Source organism: Harpia harpyja, chromosome 16 (assembly GCF_026419915.1).
Source record: "Harpia harpyja isolate bHarHar1 chromosome 16, bHarHar1 primary haplotype, whole genome shotgun sequence".
Lineage (NCBI taxonomy): Eukaryota > Metazoa > Chordata > Aves > Accipitriformes > Accipitridae > Harpia > Harpia harpyja.
In genome coordinates this window covers 3456288-3477005 of record NC_068955.1, presented here as the reverse complement: position 1 = coordinate 3477005, position 20718 = coordinate 3456288, and the positions used below count along the sequence as shown (strand labels likewise).

Sequence of the window (20718 nt, the reverse complement as noted above, 5' to 3'; positions counted from 1 at the left end):
AAGGGGAGGGATCCGGCTTGGGGACGGGAACCCCGCCTGGCAGAGGGACACGGGGCACGGGGCTCGGCCCCGGCCTCCCCGCGGGTGGCCCCGGCCCCGGCCCCGGCCCCGGCCCCGGCCCCGGCCCGCCCCCGTCCCTCCCGCCCGCCCGTCCCCATGGCAGCCGCCGGGCCGGGCCGGGCCATGGCGGCGGCCGCTCTCTGCTTGGGCCGGGCCCCGCCGCCATCGCGGCCGCGGCCGCCGCTGGTGGTGATCCTCGGCGCTACCGGCACCGGCAAGTCGGCGCTGGCGCTGCAGCTCGGCCTACGACTCGGTGGGGAGATCGTCAGCGCCGATTCCATGCAGGTACGGCCGGGCCCGGCCCTCCGGGGCGGCCTGCGGGTAGGCCCGGCCACCGGGAGACGCCGCGGCCGGGCCTGGGGACCGGGGAGGGCCCGAGCTGGGCCTGAGGGAGGCCGCGGCCGGGCCTGGGGACCGGGGAGGGCCCGAGCTGGGCCCGGGATCCCCCGGGGGGGCCTGGTGGGGCCTGGCCCGGTTCTGGAGGGGCGGTGGGGCCTGGTGGGGGGCCCGGAGAGGGCCCAGCCCCACGGGGCTGCAGGGTGGGCTCTCCCGGGGACCCCAGGCCCCGTGGCCGGGTGCTTGTGGGGAACGGCCGCCGGGGGGGGGTGGATCGTGCCCGTTGGGTGTGCTCCCGGTGCAGGGCCCGGCCTGGCCCCGGTGCCCCTGTCCCGGTGGCCGGTGGTTTGTTTTCGAGTGAGAGAAGCGCGCCGTGCCCATTTGTTATCTCTGAACAAGGCAGTGCAACCAAAACTGCAGAGCTGGGTTTGTTCAACACCACCACCCCTCAATAAATTCACCTTTTGGAAGAAAACCAAAGCAAGGGTGTTTTAATGTTAACCCACAAAAGCTACGCGGAGGTGTAAGGAGCAGTTGGAGTTAATGGGTAGTAAGCGATACCCAGGGTTGCTCCCGCGGATGCGGATCTGCTGACACGGACCTTGGGTCGCGGGCAATCCCACGGGACGTGGCGCGAGTCCTGCCTAAGAAACCGCAGCTGGATCGAGGCCTTAGGGTGCGCGCGTCGGTCTGGGCCGGACCCTGCGTTGTGCTTTGCATCCCGGCTGGGAGATGTGGCGAGGCAGCAGGGCTGGCTGGTGCTGTCCGTCCTTCCAGAGGCTGTTTTATGGACGTAGCCTTAAGTGAGGCTGTAATACGGCAGCTGAAGGCAAGCGCTCCCTTCCTCGGTCACCAGCAATGGGTCATCAACGAGATACAAGAAAGAATATTAAAAATGATATTTGCTACTTGCCAGTGACAGTCTCTGTGGTCTCGTCTCTTATTGCAAGTGGCAGCGTGGAATATATTGGTTGTACAGTCAGGTTCAGTAAACACCAAGGAGCCTCGCCTCGTTTTTTTTGGTCCTAATTACGTTCAGCTACAAGAGCTTTGTCACAAGATGTAGATTTCAGCCACTGTGGGGATTTTGTTATTGTTTAGCAGAATGTTTTCCTTCCTAATCAACACTTTCCCTGTTCTCTTTCTATAACGCCTGAGCTTTCCGTCAAGTTTAATGTTTAACGGTAGTTACTACGCTTTTTAAAAAGGTGTTTTCTGCCAACAACACCCTTTGCCCTTTGTGCTGCTCAGAGATCGATTCTCGCTGTCCTGCAGCCACCTCCTGGTTTCCTGCACCGGGCTGCCGATGCTGGTCACTGTTTGTATCCCAGAGAGCTAAATTTAAAAAATCCCTGTCCTGCATTTGGAGCAAGCAGTTGGAAAGCTTTAATTCTATGGAATGTTTGCCTTAAGTTCTTGGGGAAAGAGTGTTTGAGGTCTGAGCTGAATTGACAAAATCCTGCAGGGGCAAAACGTTCACGTGAGATGCGGAAGCTTTGTCCAGCGCTGCCTGGTCGCGGGCAGCTGCCCTCCTGGCTGCCTGGCCCAGCCGTCGTGAACCACCAGGCATTGCCGTTGTTGCAAGCCCTTAACGCGTGTTCCCTAACGAAGGACTGGCAGGTCCATCTTGCTCTCCTCGAGCTGGGGGTGAGACTGCCTGCGGGCTGGTTTTCTCTGCAGACTCTATCTGGGCTGGGGTGGCTTTTAGGTGGCTGCTGTTGTTTCCAAGGCGAGTTACTCTGCTCTAGCGTCTGCATCAGAAATGTTTCTGAGCAGAGCTCGGCTGGTGCGGTTTTACTAGTACTGACCGTCCTGATCTGGACAAGCCCTAGAGCTTTTTTTCGGTTATTCGTGCCCGTTTGTGTACTGGGAATGCTGAGGTTCTCAGACCTTGCAGTGACCGCCAGCCCAGCGTACAGCAGGCTTCGATATCAGGGAAGCAGCTGTTGACTTCAGCGATCCTGCAAACACGAGGCTCCTGCTGCATCCCGAGCTCTGCAGATGTGGCTGGAGCCGACTAGCATGCTGTGAATTCTCGTTTCACGCTGGTGGATGTTTTGAAGCATGTATTTTGTGCTCTGGTTGTTTCAGGTCCCACTAGGGGAATGCAGGCACTGGGAGGACTCTGGCTGCAGGCGCCCAATGGCATTCGGGCTCGAGTGGCTCTTGTCCTCTTTTCCTTTTAATCTCATCCTAGCGTGACTGTGGAGCGAGAGCCGAGCAGCTCCCCTGCTTTATCCCGTAACGTAGCGTGCTGTCGGCGCAGCCTCTCGGGGCGGCGAGGCGGGTGAGCCCTGCCTCTCCGTGGCCCCGGCCGCCTGAAGGCACAGCCTCAAGCAGCGTGTGTCTGCGCCTCCCCCACCACGCTCCACTAACCCCCGTGCCCCGCTTAGGCGGCTGCAGCCAGCCAACTGGGTCTGCTTTCTTGCTGGCTTTGTTCCCGTAGAATATTGTCTCCCTGCTGTATATCCCTCTGCCACGCAGAGCTGGCTCCGGTGTCCTTGCGGAAGAGTCGCCGGGTTTTAAAAATCCCATTGCTCATTCTCGACTGACAGCTGCCAGCGACCGTGTCGCCCTCAGCCCCCTCTGTCCATTCATCGCTGCGCCCCGTGCGGGCTCCGTGGAGCTCTGACAAATGCTGGCAGTGTTTTGGGCAGCTGCTGGGGCTGGAGCCAGGCTCGGGAAGGGGCTGGGGAGCCCCGAGCCCACCTGTTCCCGCACACAGGCACCCCGCTATCTCCAGGGTGTTTTCGTCACGGCCCTGAGTCGCTGTGGTCAAATTACAGACTTAGCTGCTGCCTGCGTGCAGCTCAGGAGCTCTGGTTAATCTGATGGCCTCTTAATCTTTCTTTTTGTCCTTTCTGTTGCCATTTGTCATCCCAGCGAGTTTGCTTTAGGAGTAAGTCATTCCCTGGGGAAGCCAAGTGGGGGGAAGCCAGTCCCGCTTCTTCATTCCTGATGGAGCAGTGAGGGCACAGCGATCCTGGTGCCAGCGTGCTGGAGGCCCCCATCCGCTCCCGATCCTGCCGTCCCTTCTGGATTTCATACTTTGAAGTGGCGATGCAGTCCTCCTCCGGAGGCTGTTGTAGCACACTGGCTACACTTGTCACTTAGTGTGTCGGGTCAGGGCATCTTAAGAGCCCTTGCTGACATCCTTCTCACGGCAGGGATCAGAGCGGGGAGTGAATCGTGTTCTCCTTGCACCCAAGCTTGGTTTGGGTCCTCCATGCCCCTCTCCAGCTGGGAGATCCTTTGGCCCCTGTGAAGTTTTCACACTCTTCCCGGCCGTAGGTGGCTTGGATGTGTCTGGGGTCCCTGTGCTGCACAGCTGTCATGTCACCTTCAGTAGTGTGCTCCCTGCGCTCAGGGCAAGGATGGTGCCTTTCCCTCTCTAGTGCAGATGGTGGCAAAGGGACAGAGTTTGGGATCGTGCATGAAACTGGTGGCAGAGCAAGGGTTTGGGAGAGCCCACCCTTCCCGGGCTGCGGATCCTCACAGGCATCGTTTCCTGAGGATCGCTGGTGTTTGCGTCTCCTGCCTCAGCTTCCCCCCCCCTTTAAAAGGGGAGAGAGCGCTGACTTTCCAGCAAAGTACTGTGAGCTGTGGGGCTGACCTTCCCGGGGGTTTCAGCGGCAGAGGTGGGAGGACGCCGTCAAGGCTAAGCATCTTTAGTCCCCGGCTTGTGTTTGGTGTCTCGGAGGCCTGCTGCTCCAGGCTGCTGCTAATCTGTTTTGGGGCCTTAGAAAGCAACAAAGGCTTATCTGAGCCGCTTGCTGAAAATAGAAATGAGTGTCAGGAGGACGTCTCGGTGCGAGGCCCTGCCGACAGCCAGCTGGTGGAAACCTTCTCTGGGCTTTGCTGGGTGTGTGTAAAAGGCCGCCTTTGTTTCCTCCCAGCCCACACACTGACACCGCATTCCTCCTCCTCTTGTTGCCAGATATTCGGGGAGTCTCTCGGTGTTTAATCTGCGGGAGAACCTTGGGGAATTGGAGACTGAACTGTAAGTTCTGGCTCTGCCCTCGCAGGGCACTGGGAGCTCCCGGCTGCCTCCGAGCCTCCCCGCCAGCCCTCTGTATTGACTGTGATTTCAGGCAGACGAGTGGGAGTCGGAGGAGCTGGAGGGCTGGACTGGCCCTTGTCAGGGAAGAGAAGGCACTGAGCCAAAGGTCGCCGAATTCAAAGGCTTTTCGGTGCTGACTGGGGATCTGCGTTGAATGGCGCTGCTTAGTCCGGGCTTGGGTAATGGAAGGGGATCAATAGGCTGCAGCCAGCCACGGGGCATGTTGGCAGAGAGCTGCCTCTTGGGTCTTTCCTCCTGTCTGCTAGCCATCCCCTGGAGCCAGCTGGGTTTCTGCAGGGCAGAAGCGAAGAGCATTTGGTTGCCCTCCCGCTCCCCCCTTGCTGCCTGTCCCCAGGCGAGCCTTTCTCCGCCAAGGGACTGGGAGCAGGAGCTGGTCCTGGCCCTCCAAGCAGCAAATGCAAGAGTTAAGCAAGACAGGGAGTGTCTGCCGGGCTGCAGCCGGTTCAGCCGCCCCAGCAGCTCGCATGACTGCTCCAGGCAGGGATCGGGCTTCCCTGCTCCACTAACCTCGGATCGTCCCTTGCTGCTGCCGCTCAGTGCCTTCTGCCTGTGGGTCACCTCTGTGTCACCTTGTCCTTCTGTCTGGGACCAGGGGAGGCAGTAGGTGGAGGCTGCGCTGCAGCCGGAGGCTTGGCAGCTTCTCAGAGGGGATTAAGGGGAAATTTGTTTCTGGAAGTCTGGCCCTCTGGCTGGGGTGGTTTCTGGGTGATGGAGGAGGAAATAAGTACAGCCATTTCCAGTCCCTTCTCCCATCAGGCCAGTTTATCCCAAGCTGGGAGACTGCTCCAAGCGGGGAGGTGCTGAGAGGCTAAACACATCCTCCCTCCGACCACGGCACGGAGGGTGCTCAGTCCGTGGCACGGCTCAGAGCTGGGCTGGACAGAAAGGCTTTATGTGCCCCGCTGTGACCACACGTCTGCTGCCAGCACCCTCGGGGTGCGGGTCCCTGCTCTGATCCCTGTTTGTCTGCAGCTCTGTGGAGCCTCGCAGCACCCACTGACAGGCATGCCCGGGGCAGTGCCAGGGCACAGGGGCACCCCGCGCTGAGGAGGGTTGTGTTTGCATGCCGCGGGGAGCAGGGCGAGGAGCCTTCCTCCCTTCTTCTGGGTGAAAGATGCTCTCATCTGAAAGGGCTCTGCTCACGGGACCCAGCCGAGCTGTGGGGACGGGACGCCAAGCTGAGGCGGCTCCGGTACTTGCACCACCTGGGTCTGCGGGCTGGGCTGTGGCTGTTGCTTTATGCAGCCTGGAGGGTGGATTTGGGCTGTGGCTCGGATGCGTGCTGCTGGGATTGCAGGGTGCCTTGGCTCTTTACCAAGAATGCTGCTGAGGGGTTGGTTTGGGTGGCTTTTCTTTCTGCTCTCCTTTTAGCTGTCTAGCTGATTGAAGACGCACCTTGAAGCAGCGAGGTGCTGCTGGTTGCACTCACCAGTGTCTCCTGGCACCTTGGTGCAGGACAGTGCCTCTTTGCCCCTGGGGTCACTGACCTGCACTGCTGTGTTTTGCTCCCCTTTGTACCTGACCGGCTCGGTGAGAGCCGGCAGCAGGCGGTACACCAGGCTTTTAAGGTGTGCATGAGCTGAGACCGTTCGTGTGTGTTTAGGAGGCTCCATGAAGTTGCACGTTGCATCCAGAGAGGTCTTTGTGTGTTACGGGAAGCAGTGATCCTTGTCCCCAAACGAGACTCGGTGCTGTGCTGGAGACAGGTATTTGGAGAGAGGCACACCTGAGCTTTTAGCTGCAACAGCAGCAGATGAGGAGATGGCAGCTTGACGGCAGCTGCCCTCGTTTTGGAGCTCTGTGCTTTGGAGCCAGGCTTGGCTGGTTACGCTTACTGGGCTCTGACACCGCTCTCTGATCACTCTTATCAGCCTTTCCATCCCTAACTGCAGGGTTATATCAGACCAGGAAAGCAGTTGCGAGCGGTTGGACTCACGGTTCATCTCCCGTGTGCAGGAACAAACACCAGAGAGAGGCAGTTTGGCCCTGACAGGAGCAGGCATTGGCGAGATTCCTGCTGCCTCGCCTGAACGGGGCATGTGCCCCTGCCTGTGCTGCCTGCTTCTCCAGAGACCAGCGAGGGGCTCGGAGGGGTGATTGGGACAGGCAGCGGCTGTGCATGGGGGAAGGAGCAATGGGACACAGAGGTGAACGATGGGCTCTTCTCTTCCCCAGGTGTACAAGGGCTTGGACATCATCACGAACAAGGTTTCTCCCCAGGAGCAGCGTCTCTGCAGACACCACATGATCAGCTTTGTGGATCCCCTTGTCTCTAACTACACGGTGGTGGATTTCAGAGACAAAGCTGTGGCTCTGATATCCTTTAATGCTGCAGCCTGCCTGGCCAAGCAGATACAGACTTCCTCCCTCCACAGCCAGGCCTGCAAGAGGCATCAGTGTTTGCATCAGACTTGGGCTGTCCACCTTGCAACTAACTCCGGTTTTCAGAGGATATTGCTGGCGAGGGGGCCTTGGAGCTTCTTTTATCCAGCTAATGCTCAGTGCAGCCCATCCTCAGGGCTGGTTGGGGAAGATCTCTGCTGCACCGCAACAGTGCTGGGCTGGGTGTTGCCCTCCCTGGGCGTCCCTGAGTTTTGATGGTAGCTGGCACAGGTAGCAGAGGATAATGAGAGATGAGGGACACCTGTAACCCTGACCTGCAGCCTCACTGGCTCCTTGGGGCTGGGAGAGTGGGGTCTGGGCCCCGGGGCTGCCGCTCCCCACAGCCCTCCCTCCCTGCCATGCATCTCTGCTTACGCTCCCTGACTGTGGCACATTGAAGATATCTTTGCCCGAGACAAGATCCCGATTGTTGTGGGAGGAACCAACTACTACATCGAGTCCCTGCTCTGGAAGGTCCTTATCAACACAAAGGTACTGTTGGGGGGGCTGCGTATCCCTCTGGGAAAGGTTGAGCCCCGTGTTCAGGGCAGGCTTCCTGCAACCGGGCACGGTGCTCCCCCTGCTAGAGTGGGGCAAGGAGAACCAAAAGCCCCTCCTTCACCCTGTGGGTCTCGGGGATCTTCTTGCTTGCGCTGGCCTTGCACACGGATGAGCGGCTTGATTCAGGGCTGCCTTGTGCCCCACAGGGGAAGGCCAGCACAGCCCCCGGGCTGGTCACCGACAGGAAAGTGGAGCTGGAGCAGCTGGACGGCGTTGAGCTCCATCGCCGCCTGAGCCAGGTGGACCCAGAGATGGCGGCCAAGCTGCACCCCCACGACAAGCGCAAAGTGGCCAGGTGAGTTTGGCGTGCGGGGGGCCGGAGGTGCCAGGGCCCAGTACTCCTTCCCAAGGGAACTGTGTGCCTGGGAACATGGCAAGATGGGCTCTCCCATCCCAGGCAGGCACTCCTAGCCTCTTAGCAAGGTGCTTGGGAACCTTGGAGCGCTGGTGTTGGGGAGCTCTCTGGGATCTGAGACCTTTGGCCACACAGCCCCCAGCTTGAACTGCCTTTGGGATCCAGGACAGCGCATTGCTCCTGGCTTGGTGCACCGGGGCTGCTCCCGCTGCGGTGCCCCAGCAGCAGGGTTTATCTGGAGCTATTTAAAGAGCAAGCTGCCATGCTGGCTGAGTAACATAGCTGAGCTCTGTGGGAACAGCACTGGAGCAAGACCAGGCTTGCTGCTTTGGCGGGCCCAACCCAGCCGAGCCCTGGCCCGGGGGGAGCAGAACGCCGCCCACCCCATTCGCACGGTGGAGGGGGACGGAGGGTTGGGCACCCTCCGCAGCTTCCTCCACCTCCCTGGCTGGGCTGGGCTGAGCTGGCGGTAATGCTTTGCAGCATCGGCAACGCTGGCCCCTTCCCTGCAGCCCTGCCTGGCTGGAAAGGGCAGGGCTGGAGCCAGAACCCCGTCCCCTGCAGGGCTTGTCCAGGTGCCAGGCAGGAGTGGGTGGCTGTGCTCTGGGCTCCTTGAGTGCCATCGCTGTGCTCTGCACTGCATTGCACCCCCAGGATCTGGGTGTGCTTGGGATGCTGGGCACGGGAGGGGGCAGAAACCTGCCCTCCCCCCAACATGAGAGGTTTGGATCACAGCGAGTGTCTGCGGTTCCCTTTGCTGGAGCCCCCAGGGCTGCTGGGGAAATGGAAAAGCTCATCCTCACCCAGCCTCTGAGCTCTGTCTGTCTCTGCTTACAGGAGCCTCCAAGTGTTTGAAGAGACGGGGATCCCCCATAGTGAATTCTTGCACCAGCAGCAGGAGGAGGAAGGTGGGGGGCCCTTAGGTGGGCCCCTGAAATACCCACATTCCTGCATCCTGTGGCTCCATGCAGACCAGGCAGGTGAGAGTGGGCTCTTGGCTGGCTAAGTAAGGTGATGCAGGATTAGGGCTGACTCCCTTGCTCCTGCCCCAGCCTCCTCCCTGAACAAGGCAGCAATTCCTTTGGCATCAGTGGGCGTGACAGAGGACTCGCTCCCCTCGCCTGCTGGGCTCTGCTTTCCTCAGGTGGATCGGGAGGCTGGCAGTGCCGAACCATGTCCTGACACGTTGTCCAGCTGTGGGCCTCCCGAGGGCACGGCTCCAAGTGGCTGAGCGTGTCCTGCTCTTCTCCTCCCAGCTCTGGACCAGCGGCTGGAGAAGCGGGTGGATGACATGCTGGCTGCGGGACTGCTGGAGGAGCTGCGGGACTTCCACCGACGCTACAACCGAGAGAAGGTGGCTGAGAACCGGTGGGTGAGAAGCCAGTTCCCTTTCTGCTCCCACTCCCACCTGACAGACCCATTCAGGGCCCAGACCAACTCTGCCTGCAGCACCTCCAATGTGTCGCTGCTCCCAGCCCTCTCCTGGCACCATCTGCTCCTGCGGTGCTGCCTGAGTGTTCACACAGCAAAGCTGACGTGGGCTGGCACTGAAGGCACCGGTCTGCGTTCCTGTGTGTGCCTGGCTTGGCTTGTCCCCTGAGGCCATGGGCTTGTGTCACCTGTGGGGGTCCTGCAGGGTGAGGCGCAGAGATCTCAGGTGTTCTGGGGAGGGTTGAGGTCTCCCACTGTTCCGAAGGAGATGGCCTTGACCCCTGTCTCTTGTCTTGTTCTCCAGGCAGGATTACCAGCACGGCATCTTCCAGTCCATCGGCTTCAAGGAGTTCCATGAGTACCTCGTCAGTGAGGGGAATTGCTCGCCTGAGACCAGTGCCCTGCTGCTGCAAAAAGGTGGGAGGATCACCCTGTGTGCCCTACGTCCCTCAGCCCCATGCAGCTCCAGGTGACACTGCGTGATGCTCTGAACCACGCTCAAACCTAGAGCAGGTCTTGCTGGGGTTGAGCTGCACCTTTCTCTGTGCATTTTCTGTTTCTGGCAGCCCAGAGGGGCAGGGACTCCTTTTTCAGTGCTTGGAGATCATCTCTGAGCACACTCAGAGCAATTCCTCCCTCCCTTCCCCCAGGCCTCTTTGCAAGATGTACTAGGCACAGCGTGACTTGGGGTCTGGAGCTGGTCTGCCAGTGACCTGGGTGATGGGATCACAGCTGGGGTGTGAATGCTGTGGAGAACAGGGCTAGAAAGAAGGAATGAAGCAGAACTCAGCATCTGGTTCAGCAGCAGGATGGCAGGAAGGGATCTGGGGATCTAGCAGATCACAGTATGAGTCGGTAGTGATGTGCTGTTCGATGGCACGCGTCATTCTAGAGCGTCTGGACAGATATGCTGTTGTTAGAAGAGAGCTGCTCTGCTTCTCAGCACAGCAGAGGTCCCAGGTGGAGCTGGTCTGTGACAAGGAGGGTTCAGTGCGAAGTGGAGATGGAGGCTGAGGCGACCACAGAAATGATAAGAGGCTTGAAAACAAGTCTGGTGCGGAAGGGCCTTGTTGTGTCTGCTCAGGAGACTGTTACAGAGGGGTATGATAAGTCTGGTGCTAAACATTGAAAGGTTTTACAGTGGTAAACTATCCTCTGGGCTCACTGTGGGTAGGACAAGGAGTCCTGGGCTCTGTTTGTGCAGAGAAGTATTCAATTAGGCATTACGAGAGCAGTGCAGCCCCTGAACAGCTTGTCCTACCTGCTAAAATAACAACAAAGCTTTTATTTTTTACTCCCTCCATTTCAAAGGGATCCAGGCCCTGAAACAGGTGACCAAGAGATATGCCCGGAGGCAGAACAAATGGGTCCGAAACCGCTTCCTGAGACGTAAGTCCTCTGTTCCTGCCCTGCCTTGCCATCCCTGCTCTCGCATCTCTTCTCATCCCTCCTTGGCACATCTCCTGCTCCCAGCTCAGGAGAGGAGAGTGGTGGCTCCTCTGCTTTGGGGCAGCATGTGTTGGGGGGGGGGCGCGAGTCTGGCAGAGATCAGACAATCCTGCCTGGCTTCTCCCCGCTGGCCTAGCCTGCCCTGGCTCTGCAGGTGTCTGCTGCCGGCCAGATCCTTCCAGGAGCCACAGGCACCCAGTGTCCCAGTCCACCCACGAGACTCTGCCCCAATTCCTTCCCACATGTTTGGGTTGTAGAGCAGCTGCTCAGCCCTCCTGAGACAGCCCACCCAGCACTGTCCGTGTTTATCTTGCCCACAGCCTCTCTGCCCAGACACTCAGGAAGCCAGCTCCTTCTCACTGCTTCCCCTGCACCGCTGGTTGCCTGTCAAGGGAAGATCCCCTCCCAACAGAAGTGCCATCAGGATGGCTAATACTTCAGCGGAACAAAGCGAGCAAAGGCTCAGCCCCACGCCGGGCAGCAATAGATGATGATGGCCACAGCATCCCTGCAGCCTATCCTGCCGACGGCTCCCAGGGGACTCGGGGAGGGGGTGCCCAGCACGGTGCCTCTCCCCACGCACCCCCACACGCTCCCTGCGCAGGGCGAAAAGCCCAGTTGACAGCTGCCCTCCAGATTAGGAGCAGGAGCCCATTGGCTGCTCTTTAGCCTGGGCCATGCTCACCCCAGTGGCAAGGAGCCAGCAGGACTTCCCCATCCCAGCCCCAGCCTTGGAGCAGGGCCAGCAGCAGCAGCTGGGAGCCGGGCACTTGTTGAAAGGTGCTTGGTAGGGGCAAAACAACAATATATTAAAAAAAAAAAAAAAAGCAGGGAGAAACTCGAATCAAAAGATGGGCTTTGAACGAGGTGCAAGAGCTTTCCTGGAGCCATGTGCTTGGTGGATGTGGCTCACCTTTCTGGTGGCAGGTGTGCTTCAGATCAGCCCTGTCGGGAGCTTGTTTGTGGTTACAGCAATAAAAAGCAGCACCTGCTGGAGTCTGGCACGCGGCAGCCTTGATGGCTTTGTCCGAGCGGGGCCGCGTGCCCGATGTCTGCGGGGAGGGGAGTCGCAGCAGGGCAGCGACGTCGCTGGAGGGAGTGGGTGCTCTCTGATTGCAGCTGTCTCACCCCAGCCAGGCTGCAGCGAGCACCCCGTGCCTTCGCACCGGGCTGGGGGAAGCCAAAGGGGTGGCTTTGAAACTGTGCCTTGTCAGGTCGGGGCATTAGTAAAGCATCTCCCGCCGTGGCCTGCTACTGTGAGCCGGGAGCGTTGGCCCCTGCAGCCACACAAGCAATTACAGCTCTAAGTAGGAACCTGCACTCGCAGATTCCTCATCCAAACTCCGTGCCTGCATCTCCTTGTAAGCTTTGTGTGATGGCTTTGTGCCTGGATCTAGCTTTTTGATCTTCTGCAGCCTCCTGTGGACCATGGCTGTGATGAAGTGTTTGTTGTTGTGATGGGCTGTTGGTGTGCTTGCATTTCATAATGCTGTCCCGAAGGCAGACAACCATGAAGATACTTGCTTGAGGTCTTAGGTGTTCTTGCTGTTTGCGAGGGTGATGCCCCCCAAGCTGAGGTCTTTGGTAATTTTGGCTCTGGAAAGGCTGGTGCTGTTTGCTTCTGAATGCTAAAGGACAGCTAGATAGTAAAGAGCAGATCCCCCCTGCTCACAGCGTGACCCCGTGGGTGCTGGGACGTGATGCTGGGGGGGTTTCTGGCAGTGATCTGCCTTTCCGTGTCTCCGTAGGTCCCGGGCCCAACGTGCCCCCGGTGTATGGCTTGGAGGTGTCTGATCTCTTGCGGTGGGAGGAGGATGTGCTGAAACCTGCTCTGGAGATTGTGGAGTGCTTCATCCAGGTACTGGGGAACTGGAGTTAACACGTGAGCCATGACTGAGAAGCCAACTTCTTGGTAGTCTCCAGGCCCCATAACTTGGCACTTAGTCTCTCCCATGAGCAGGGCTGTCTGCTTACATGTCCAGCCTTGGGCTTTCCTCGCAGCAGCAGAGGGCTGTTGTCTAAGCTGAAAATTTCTCCTAATGCCCAGTACGCCACTTGTCTTGCATGGTAAAACTGCAGCATCTGTCCTGCTAACCTTAATGTTTGGGTATGGCAAGTTCACATCCCAAACTCTACCAGCGTGAACACAGCCAAGCAAATTTTCATAGCCGAAACCAGTTTGAGACATTATTTAATCTACAGGGACGTGAGCCCCCAGCAGAGCCTGTGAAGATGGAGTGTGATATAAATGAGAACAAACGGAGTCATCGCGTGTGTGAGCTCTGCGACAGAGTCATCATTGGGGACAGGGAGTGGGCAGGTAGGATGCGGTAAGAGGGAGAGGAGAGGACCTGGGAGGGGGCACAGCGAGCGCAGTTATGTGGAGGGATGGAGCGAGGCAGTTCTTTGAAGCAGAGCAGCTTCCTTGGCTGTCTTTGCTTGGCCAGATGACCCTCAGCACATGATCTTGGGCTTTCAAGGATTGTTTACAGCCTGTGTATGAAAGCAGCCATTTGCAAGCCCAGAGGGGGTGCAGGAGCTGTGCCACAGCAGCCATCTGTCAGGCTTTCCCCCCCTTCCCCAGCACCCAGTAAACACTGCCGCTCTCTGCCGTCACGCCAGACATGGGGATCTATACGTAGCATCAAGCCTCAGAGCTGTCTGTGTTTAGTCAAGACTGCTGGTCCTTTTCAGCACTTTAGATACTTTGTCAAAAAGCACAGAACAAATTTGTTTCTTCTAAAATTTTGTTGAGTAAAATGAAAGTTTCTTAATGTTTTAATAGTTCGGTTTTGCTCCAGTATCTCGTATTTGTGTGTTTAAAAAAAAAAAAAAAAGTATTCCTAGCTGTAATGGTAATAGAAAGGGATTTTCTATTTTCAATAGACTTACTTTAAAAGAGCTCAGCTGGAATCAGATTAACTCAGTGAATTTATCTGTGCTGTGAGGCTCATGCTGAGAACCAGAAACAAAAAGTAGTGGAGAAACTGGCTGCAGAAATGGAACTGGTAAATCTCCATGTGTTGCCCAAATGCAGTGTATGCGGACACAATGCAGAGATAAATTTCCCAGGTCGTTGGTTGTTGGATTTGAATGAGTCGCTTATACCTATTGAGCCAGGGAACTGCTGAAAGCAAAGATGGAAGTTGGCTCAGAATAGGAAGCTCATTGTAGTGAGATCAGTTTGTAAGTGTAATTCTTATTTTAGCCAGTCTCAGCTGTCTCAGCTTGGAGGTGCTTTGAAGGAGCTCTACCTACTCCAGAACTAGAGGACTTTGAAGGCTATCAGGGTCTGTACCATCCTTCCAGGTCCAGCAAGTTTTATGACCGAGTGGGAACTCCTCAAGATCCCCCCCCAAACACTACAGCTGCAACTACATGTCCTCTAGGGATGTCATCCCAAATTCTGATAGATGAGAGAGAATACCTTTCTCAACCAAGACCAGCTGTTGTTCTCTGCATCCAGCTGAATTTGGCTCAAATCCCCAGATGGTGGGAGAAAAATGGTCCAAAGCCTGGGTGTTACTTGTAACTGCAAAATGTAAAAGCTCAAAGGGAAGTGAAAACAGTAGTGGGAGCGGAGTCGATCTGCAATCTGGTCTGTTTTCTTAAATCAAGTTACAGATAGTTCTGGGAACTGCTTCCCAGAACCCTACTGGCTTTGGAAGATTTTAAAGTTTTATCTAATTTTACAATTTGTATGGACTTAAAAGAGCACACCTCCCCAGACAGCAGCAGAAATCAACGCTTCTTCCAGCCACTGTAAGCTTTGGTGTTGCTTGCAACAAATTGTAAGAGGTGAGACTTTATTTCAAGCTGAGAGTGACCCTACAGCATTGTGATAAAGCAGCAACTTTGCATGTAATTTCATCCTTTGGCAGAAAAGGATGACTGGAAAACACCTGAGGGCTTTGATTCAGTGAGCACATACCCTTGTTTAATTAAGGCCCTGCATGAAAAGTTTGCTGCTTTAATTGCTGCTCTGATCTCTTGGAAATAGCAAAACCGCCCTGCTAAGATGGTACATTGGTCTGGTTAGACAAAGTGCCTTCTACTTAGATAATACCACTGATACAGGAAGTTTTACTGTCCTTAACTATGTGATTTCAAACAGAAATGCAGCTCCTGCTGCCCTGCTGCATCAGTACGAGTTTCATCCTTGGGATTACACCTCTGTTCCCATGCGACTCCTGCTGAAGTGCTCTCGTAGCTGGGGGGCCTTGCCCTGGAGTTATGCAAAAGCATAATTATGCTCCAGGCTCCATCCCTAGCCTCTCTGTAGATGTACAGGATATCCCCAGTGCTGTGGTGCAGGAATCTAGGCTTACAAATGATCCTGGCGGTGCTCCATGGCGTGGTGGATAGTTGCACAACCTCGCCTGCATCCTGCAATGTGCCGCCTCTTTGGTAACACTTTCCTTTCTCCCGTCCTCCCGGCGTTGTGTCTCGGTTGGGAGCAGACTTGCTGGGAGGGTTGAGTCCTGACAATCTGGAGTCTTCTGCATATACGGAACCAGGATTTTTCCCTCTTCCAGTGCTTCCTGCGGTCAGGAGAAGGCTAGGAAGGGTTGTCCCCCTTTGAGTGCCGGTAGTTTGGCCTAGAAGCATCCTGAGAAATGGCCAGGGCAGGGCTTGGGAGTTCACTTTTCTGCGGGAATCAATTGTGCAGGAGGATGGGAAGGGAGGGTGCTCTGCACTGCACAGCGGGATCGGGTCAGGTGTTCCCTTCTCAAAGTTCCTCAGAATTAAACGCTCTGTTTGCCTCTTCCTCCAGCTCACACACGATCCAAATCCCACCTGCACCACCTGAAGAAGAGAAGGAAGCTGGAGGCCGCCAGCCGTGTTGCAGAGACTGAGGGGGACAGTGGGGGCCCAGAGACCTTGGGCAAGGACAGCAGCTTGCCTTTGCCGTAGGCCTGCAAACCAGCTGGCGAAGGGGAGCAGCCGCGCTTCCACCTGTACGGCGAGGAGGCGACTTAGTCCTGGGTGGCCTTGAACCGAACGAGCTGAGTCATTTTTTTCGGGATGAGGCAGGTGCGTAAGTGACGGCCAAAGGCCGTCGGCTGCATCAGATCCTCTTCATGTGGCCTCATCGCGCCGTGTTCCCATGCTTCCCCAGCCCTGCCTGGAAAGGGCTGGGCCCTGGGGCAAGGCTGCTAGGAGTATCCTCCCATGCCAAGCGTTAATTCCTGCCAGAGACGCAGCATTATCCTTGGAATGGTTGAGCTGATCCTGCTGGCATGCAAACGTGTCGTTCTCAGAGACAGAAATACCCTGCACTCCTCCAGCTTGGCCAGGAGTGCAGCTCCGGAGCTGAGTGAGCTCTTGCTGCCTTTATTGTGGAGAGGATTTTTTTTTTCTTTTATATGGAAATAAAGCTGCAAGATTCTTGCGGGTTCCCCTCCCTATTTACAAGCGCAGTTTTCTTGCTCTCTGTTTCCACCTGGCCCAGGTTCCCTGCTCTGGGCACAGGGCAGGACGTCCAGGCCTGGTTCCTTCTTCCAGTCACCTTTTCTGCAGCTTCTGAGGGAGCTGAGCAGATGTTCTCAGCTTGGTGGAGGCAGGCTGATCCCTATGCACATAGCAGGTGCAGAAGGAGCTGGCACCTGTTAAACAGGAACTTGGAAATGATCTCATCGAGTTTGCAACAGATGAGCCTGTCCTAGTTAAAGCTGAATTCCCGGGGGTTTACCCTGTGGTTTGGCAGTGGGAACCAGCCCCGCATTTGAATCCGAGTTGCTGAGCAGCAAATTCCTTGTGCCACGTCCGTGAGGCAGTTGGTCTCCGCAGCGTCCTTCCTGGAGGACGCAAGCGCCGTCTGCGCCACCGCGCTTCCCGGCGTGCCGCTCTGGGTGAAACCGGGACGGCCTTTTCCAGGGCATTTGGGATTCTCCTGGCAAATGCAATCAAGACGGTTGCTCCTGGGAGGGTTTTGGGTTGGTAGAGCACAAATTTTTCCTTCAGCTGCTTGCGATACACCATGTGGCAAGAGCCATCTCTCAGGGCTCAGCCTGCGAGGGGAAGAGCTGCGTGGGTGGATCTGCCATCGCAGGCTCTGGAGATGCCTGCTCTGGTGGGGATTAGATTAAACCTCCGGTTTGTGTTCCTCAGCACTGAATTATTTCTGTAACGCTCCGTGGGGCGGCTGCCTTGAGCTGTTTGATAGGGGTGTGGGGTGGCTAGGGAGCTCGGACTGAAAAGGAATATGCAGGGAAGAGCTGGGAATTTGGGTTGGCTTTTCTCTGCCAGCATTGGGCAGAGCCGGGCATCAGCTTTGAAATTCTGGGCACCGCGTTTGTGTTGCTGGGTCTGTCTGCAGCGCCAGCTGAACCTCTTCTCCCGCCCAGACTTGTTTGCCATCCACGCTGACTCAAGCGTGTATGAGGATACGGGCTCAGCCCAGCACTGGCGCCCACGGCCAAGGGGTCGTGGCGTGGAACTGTGTTCTAGCCTGGATGGACAAGATGCAGGCAAGGCTGGGTGTAAAGCCCCATTTGCCGCTGATGTGCTGAGTGTGGTCTTCTGATAGACGGCATGGACACCTTGAGTCATCTCCCCAGGCCAGGCGAGGATCGTCGGGGCAGCTCTGTGAATGAGGGGTGGGATTATCTGCTCTGTCTCCTGAGTGCAGTCAGATGACCATACTGTTAGAAATGGATTTAATATCCTTAATCGGTTTAATATGAACTTTGTTATCCCCACAGATAAATGTTATTCCTCTACCACAATAGCTGCTACTCTGCCTGTTCTGTTCACAAGCCTGCTCGTAACAGGCTGTGCTGCAGCCACTGTCGGGCAGGGTCTCCCAGGCCTTCCCCCTGCTCCGTGCCGCCCGCTGCAGTGCCTTCTTTTGGGGGTAGCAGCTCCTGTGGGTCCCAGGAGAATGGGGGGGCTGGCACATTTGCTTGTTCATGCTGTGGCTGGACGGCTATAGGAAGGTGGAAGCACACCCTGATCCTGCCAGCAGCAAGAAGCAGGTGAGTTTGCTTTCTCAGCGAGGTAAGAACTGTCGATGAGGACACGGCTTTTTATTTATGCAGAGCCAGTGCCAACATCCCTGTGATGATTTGCTCTCCAGGGAAGAAGCTGGTGTCTCTTGTACCTCTGCTCTTTGGAGGACTCAAGGCAGGGACTGGGATCGAGCTCCTGGCAAGGGTCGCACCAGTTCCTGGTGCCGGCTCACGTTCAGCTCCTGCTCCTCTTGCTCTGGGCCCTGCCCGCCTCCCTGGTCTCCTGCAGAAGGGACAAACGATGCGAAATCGCTCTCCAGTGCCGGCCAGGACTCGCTGAGAAAGTTGTTGTGGTCTCAGCTTTCAGGCTGCTGTCAGTGCCGAGAGGTTTGGGGATGGGGAATGGCACTTCACTCCCATCTGCCCTCCACTAATCCCCAGACAAACGCAGCTCTTCCATCTGTGCAGCCGGAGCTGCCGAGCCCATCACACCAGCCACTTAATCTAAATGGCTTTGGCCAAAGATAAGGTCATTAATTACACTGGGATTAGAAAACAGTACAGCCCTGGCGTGGCTTGGCTTGCCATCAATTTAAGTCCTCGGCGCCCTGGCCTGGCTGAGCGTCGCAGCTGGAGAGCTTGAGCTGGAAGAGACCCATTCCCTCGCTGATCCGGCATCGTCCCCATGGCACTGCCTGTCCTCGGAGGGGTCCCCTCACCTGGGCACTGGCTTTTTGGCACGGCGCTGGGGTGGGCTCCTGTCCCTGGCCACCGGCAGGGCTGGGTGCCAGGCGGAGTTGGTGACGCAGGTCCCTGGGGGACACGGCAAGCGCCACGGCAGCCGGCGCAGCCCGAATCCTTGCGTCCGGCAGCGAGAAGTACACGGGCAGCATCCCACCACCTGCATCCCCATCACTTACTGCCTCCAGCCTTCACCGGCCCCTTCCGTGGCACCGCATCAAGCTCGGCCCCGACTTGCTGCCCGCAGAGGACGGGGGGGGGCTGGCAGAGCCCCACTGCTCCCGCTTGTGGCCGTCATCCCTGGAGCTCAAAGCAGCCAAAGCCCCTTTGCTGATCTCAGATCCAACGCTGTCCGTGATATTCGAGGACTTGTGCTTGCTTCTGGTTCCTCTACCTTTTGGTTCCCTTTTCTTACCATGTTTTGGCTGTAAAATGCCCCGATCTGCTCAACCTGCGGGAAACTTCTCATCCGTGCGGTGCTGCTGGGGTGGGATGTGCCGCCTGCCCTGTCCCACAGGGTGCTGCGGGGGGGACAGCCGGGGCTGAAGCCACAGATGTGGCATGAGTTTGGCCTCAGCCCTCCCCTCGTAGGAAGAGGCAGCACTGCAGGGGGCCGGGGGGGGGACACGTTATGGGTGGCCGGGCTGTAGCTCTGTGCCAGGAGCCATCCGGCACCGTGGCACAGCTGCCATCTCGCCCGGTACTGGTGACCAGCTGGTGTCTGTGCCTGTGTTCACTGGTGGCTTTAAAGGATCCGGCTGTCCCTTAACTCCCGTTGGAGGTCCTGGGTGGTGACGCTGTCCCGGCTCTTCGCACCCCAGTTCCCACACTGCGGGGACAATCCTGTCCCGGTGCCTTGGACAGGCTGGGGACCATCTGGGGACGGCAGCTCCTGCAGACACGCCAGGCGGCAGCTGCAGCCACCAAACTGAGCCGTGTCCTGGCCTCATCTTCAGTTCCCAGGTGGGATCGTCGTGCCGCGGAGCACCAGGGGGATTTAACGAAGCCCTGGGTGATGGGCTCGGTGGGAGGGAGCTCTCGGAGTCTGCTTGGGGTCAGCAGGGCTGGCTGGCATCGCTGCCGTCACAGGGCTGGCGGGCGAAGGTAACTAATGGGGAAACTGAGGCACGGCTGGTGCATGGAGTCGCTCTGATTGCTGCGGGGGCTGGGAGCAGGGCAGGGCGTTTCGCATCCCGTGGCCCATCCCGGTGCCTCGGCGGCATTTCTGGCGGGCTATGGGGAAGCCGTGTAGCAAGAGCCTAAAAATAAAAGGAGCCGTTGGCCGAGGTTGTGCAACAGCGTGTGCGTCCCGTGCCGCGCGGGAGTTCGGCGGCTTTGGCGGCAAAGCCCGGGTGTGAGCGGCTGGATCCTGGCACCGGGCCCAGGAAATGCCAGTATCCAAAGGGCCGGGGGCTGCCAGGTCTTTTCCCCTCTTCGTCCCCTCCTTGCGTTGCTCACGATCCCCCCAGGGCTGCCGTGGCCGGGGGTGCTGGTGGGTGCCCACGCAGATTTGGAGACATGGGGGCTGTGGTGGGTGGGATGGGTGTCCCCATGTTGACACCCTGAGCAATTCGGGGGGGGGGTCCAGAGCGCAGGAGGCTGTGGGGACCCTGCCCGTGCACCCTCCAGCACACACTGGAGGCAGCGGTTGTCACCCATTGCACAGGTGGGGAAACTGAGGCACGGGCGTGCCATCAGAGAGCCACCCTCCACGGAGGTTCTGGGGTCCTGGTGTCACACGTGAGGTGCCCATCGTCCCCCGGTAGCGCGGGGGCAGCGAGGGGGGGGGCCGGCAGTGCAGGCAGCTGCCCGGTGGGAAAGGCTGCGGGAAGGAGAGCACCGTCCGGCTGGCGGGACGCCAAACTCGGGGGGACTTGGCCCTGCACCCCAGGAGCGTGGCCGCAGCAGGACGAGTCTTGGGGTGTCCCCATGGGGGGGGTGGGAGGGTGATGCAGCCCCCACCAAGGGCTGGTACGGGGCCCTGCGCTGCAGGGTGTCCGTCGGGGCATCCCCCAGTTCGGGGGGCTTTGGGGGGGGGGGGCGAGTGGGTCTCCCCACGGTGGAGCTGGTGGGGGGGTGCTGGGGGGGGGGGGGGGGCCTCCAGGGCTGCTTTGTCACGGTGTCACAGGGCCATCTGCCGGCAAAGGGACGGGCCCGTGGCAGCCAGCCATGGCTTCCAGCAGCCTCCCAGTTCTCCCAGTCTGCAGTTGCTGGGGTGCTGGGGCAGGAGGGTGCCCTGGACGGGCTGGCTTAGGGGCAGCTGGGGGGGTGGGGGGGGGCAGCACCACCATGGGGGGGGCACCCTGGGCAGTTGTCCCTTCAGGAGCTCTTGGTCACTGACAGTGTCACGGTGGGGTTGGGAGATGGGATTT

At 58.1% G+C, this 20718-nt stretch overlaps 2 protein-coding genes across 3 annotated transcripts in view; one reads left to right on the top strand and one right to left on the bottom strand.

Moving 5' to 3' along the window:
• CAP1 (cyclase associated actin cytoskeleton regulatory protein 1) overlaps positions 1-20718 on the bottom strand; it is a 70739-nt gene that overhangs the window by 44505 nt on the left and 5516 nt on the right. The window lies entirely within an intron of this gene.
• TRIT1 (tRNA isopentenyltransferase 1) lies at positions 111-17383 on the top strand. Of its 2 annotated transcripts, XM_052811271.1 has the most exons (11): positions 125-345; positions 6653-6795; positions 7255-7351; positions 7567-7715; positions 8613-8755; positions 9032-9143; positions 9511-9623; positions 10518-10595; positions 12404-12513; positions 12858-12975; positions 15430-17383. In XM_052811271.1, the coding sequence occupies exons 1-11, from the start codon at positions 157-159 to the stop codon at positions 15567-15569; spliced, it is 1392 nt and encodes a 463-aa protein (XP_052667231.1). In that variant the 5' UTR covers positions 125-156; the 3' UTR covers positions 15570-17383. The 2 variants fall into 2 exon arrangements, with proteins under 2 accessions (XP_052667232.1, XP_052667231.1); XM_052811272.1 differs by lacking the exons at positions 12404-12513; positions 12858-12975; positions 15430-17383 and adding an exon at positions 11628-12389 and having other exon boundaries at positions 111-345.

Bases quoted from the DNA above. Each gene is read 5' to 3' on its own strand.
- TRIT1 (XM_052811271.1), top strand. From the start codon at position 157: ATGGCAGCCGCCGGGCCGGGCCGGGCCATGGCGGCGGCCGCTCTCTGC. The intron at 7,352-7,566 runs GTACTGTTGGGG...TGTGCCCCACAG, and splicing joins AGGTCCTTATCAACACAAAG to GGGAAGGCCAGCACAGCCCC. The intron at 9,144-9,510 runs GTGGGTGAGAAG...CTTGTTCTCCAG, and splicing joins GAGAAGGTGGCTGAGAACCG to GCAGGATTACCAGCACGGCA.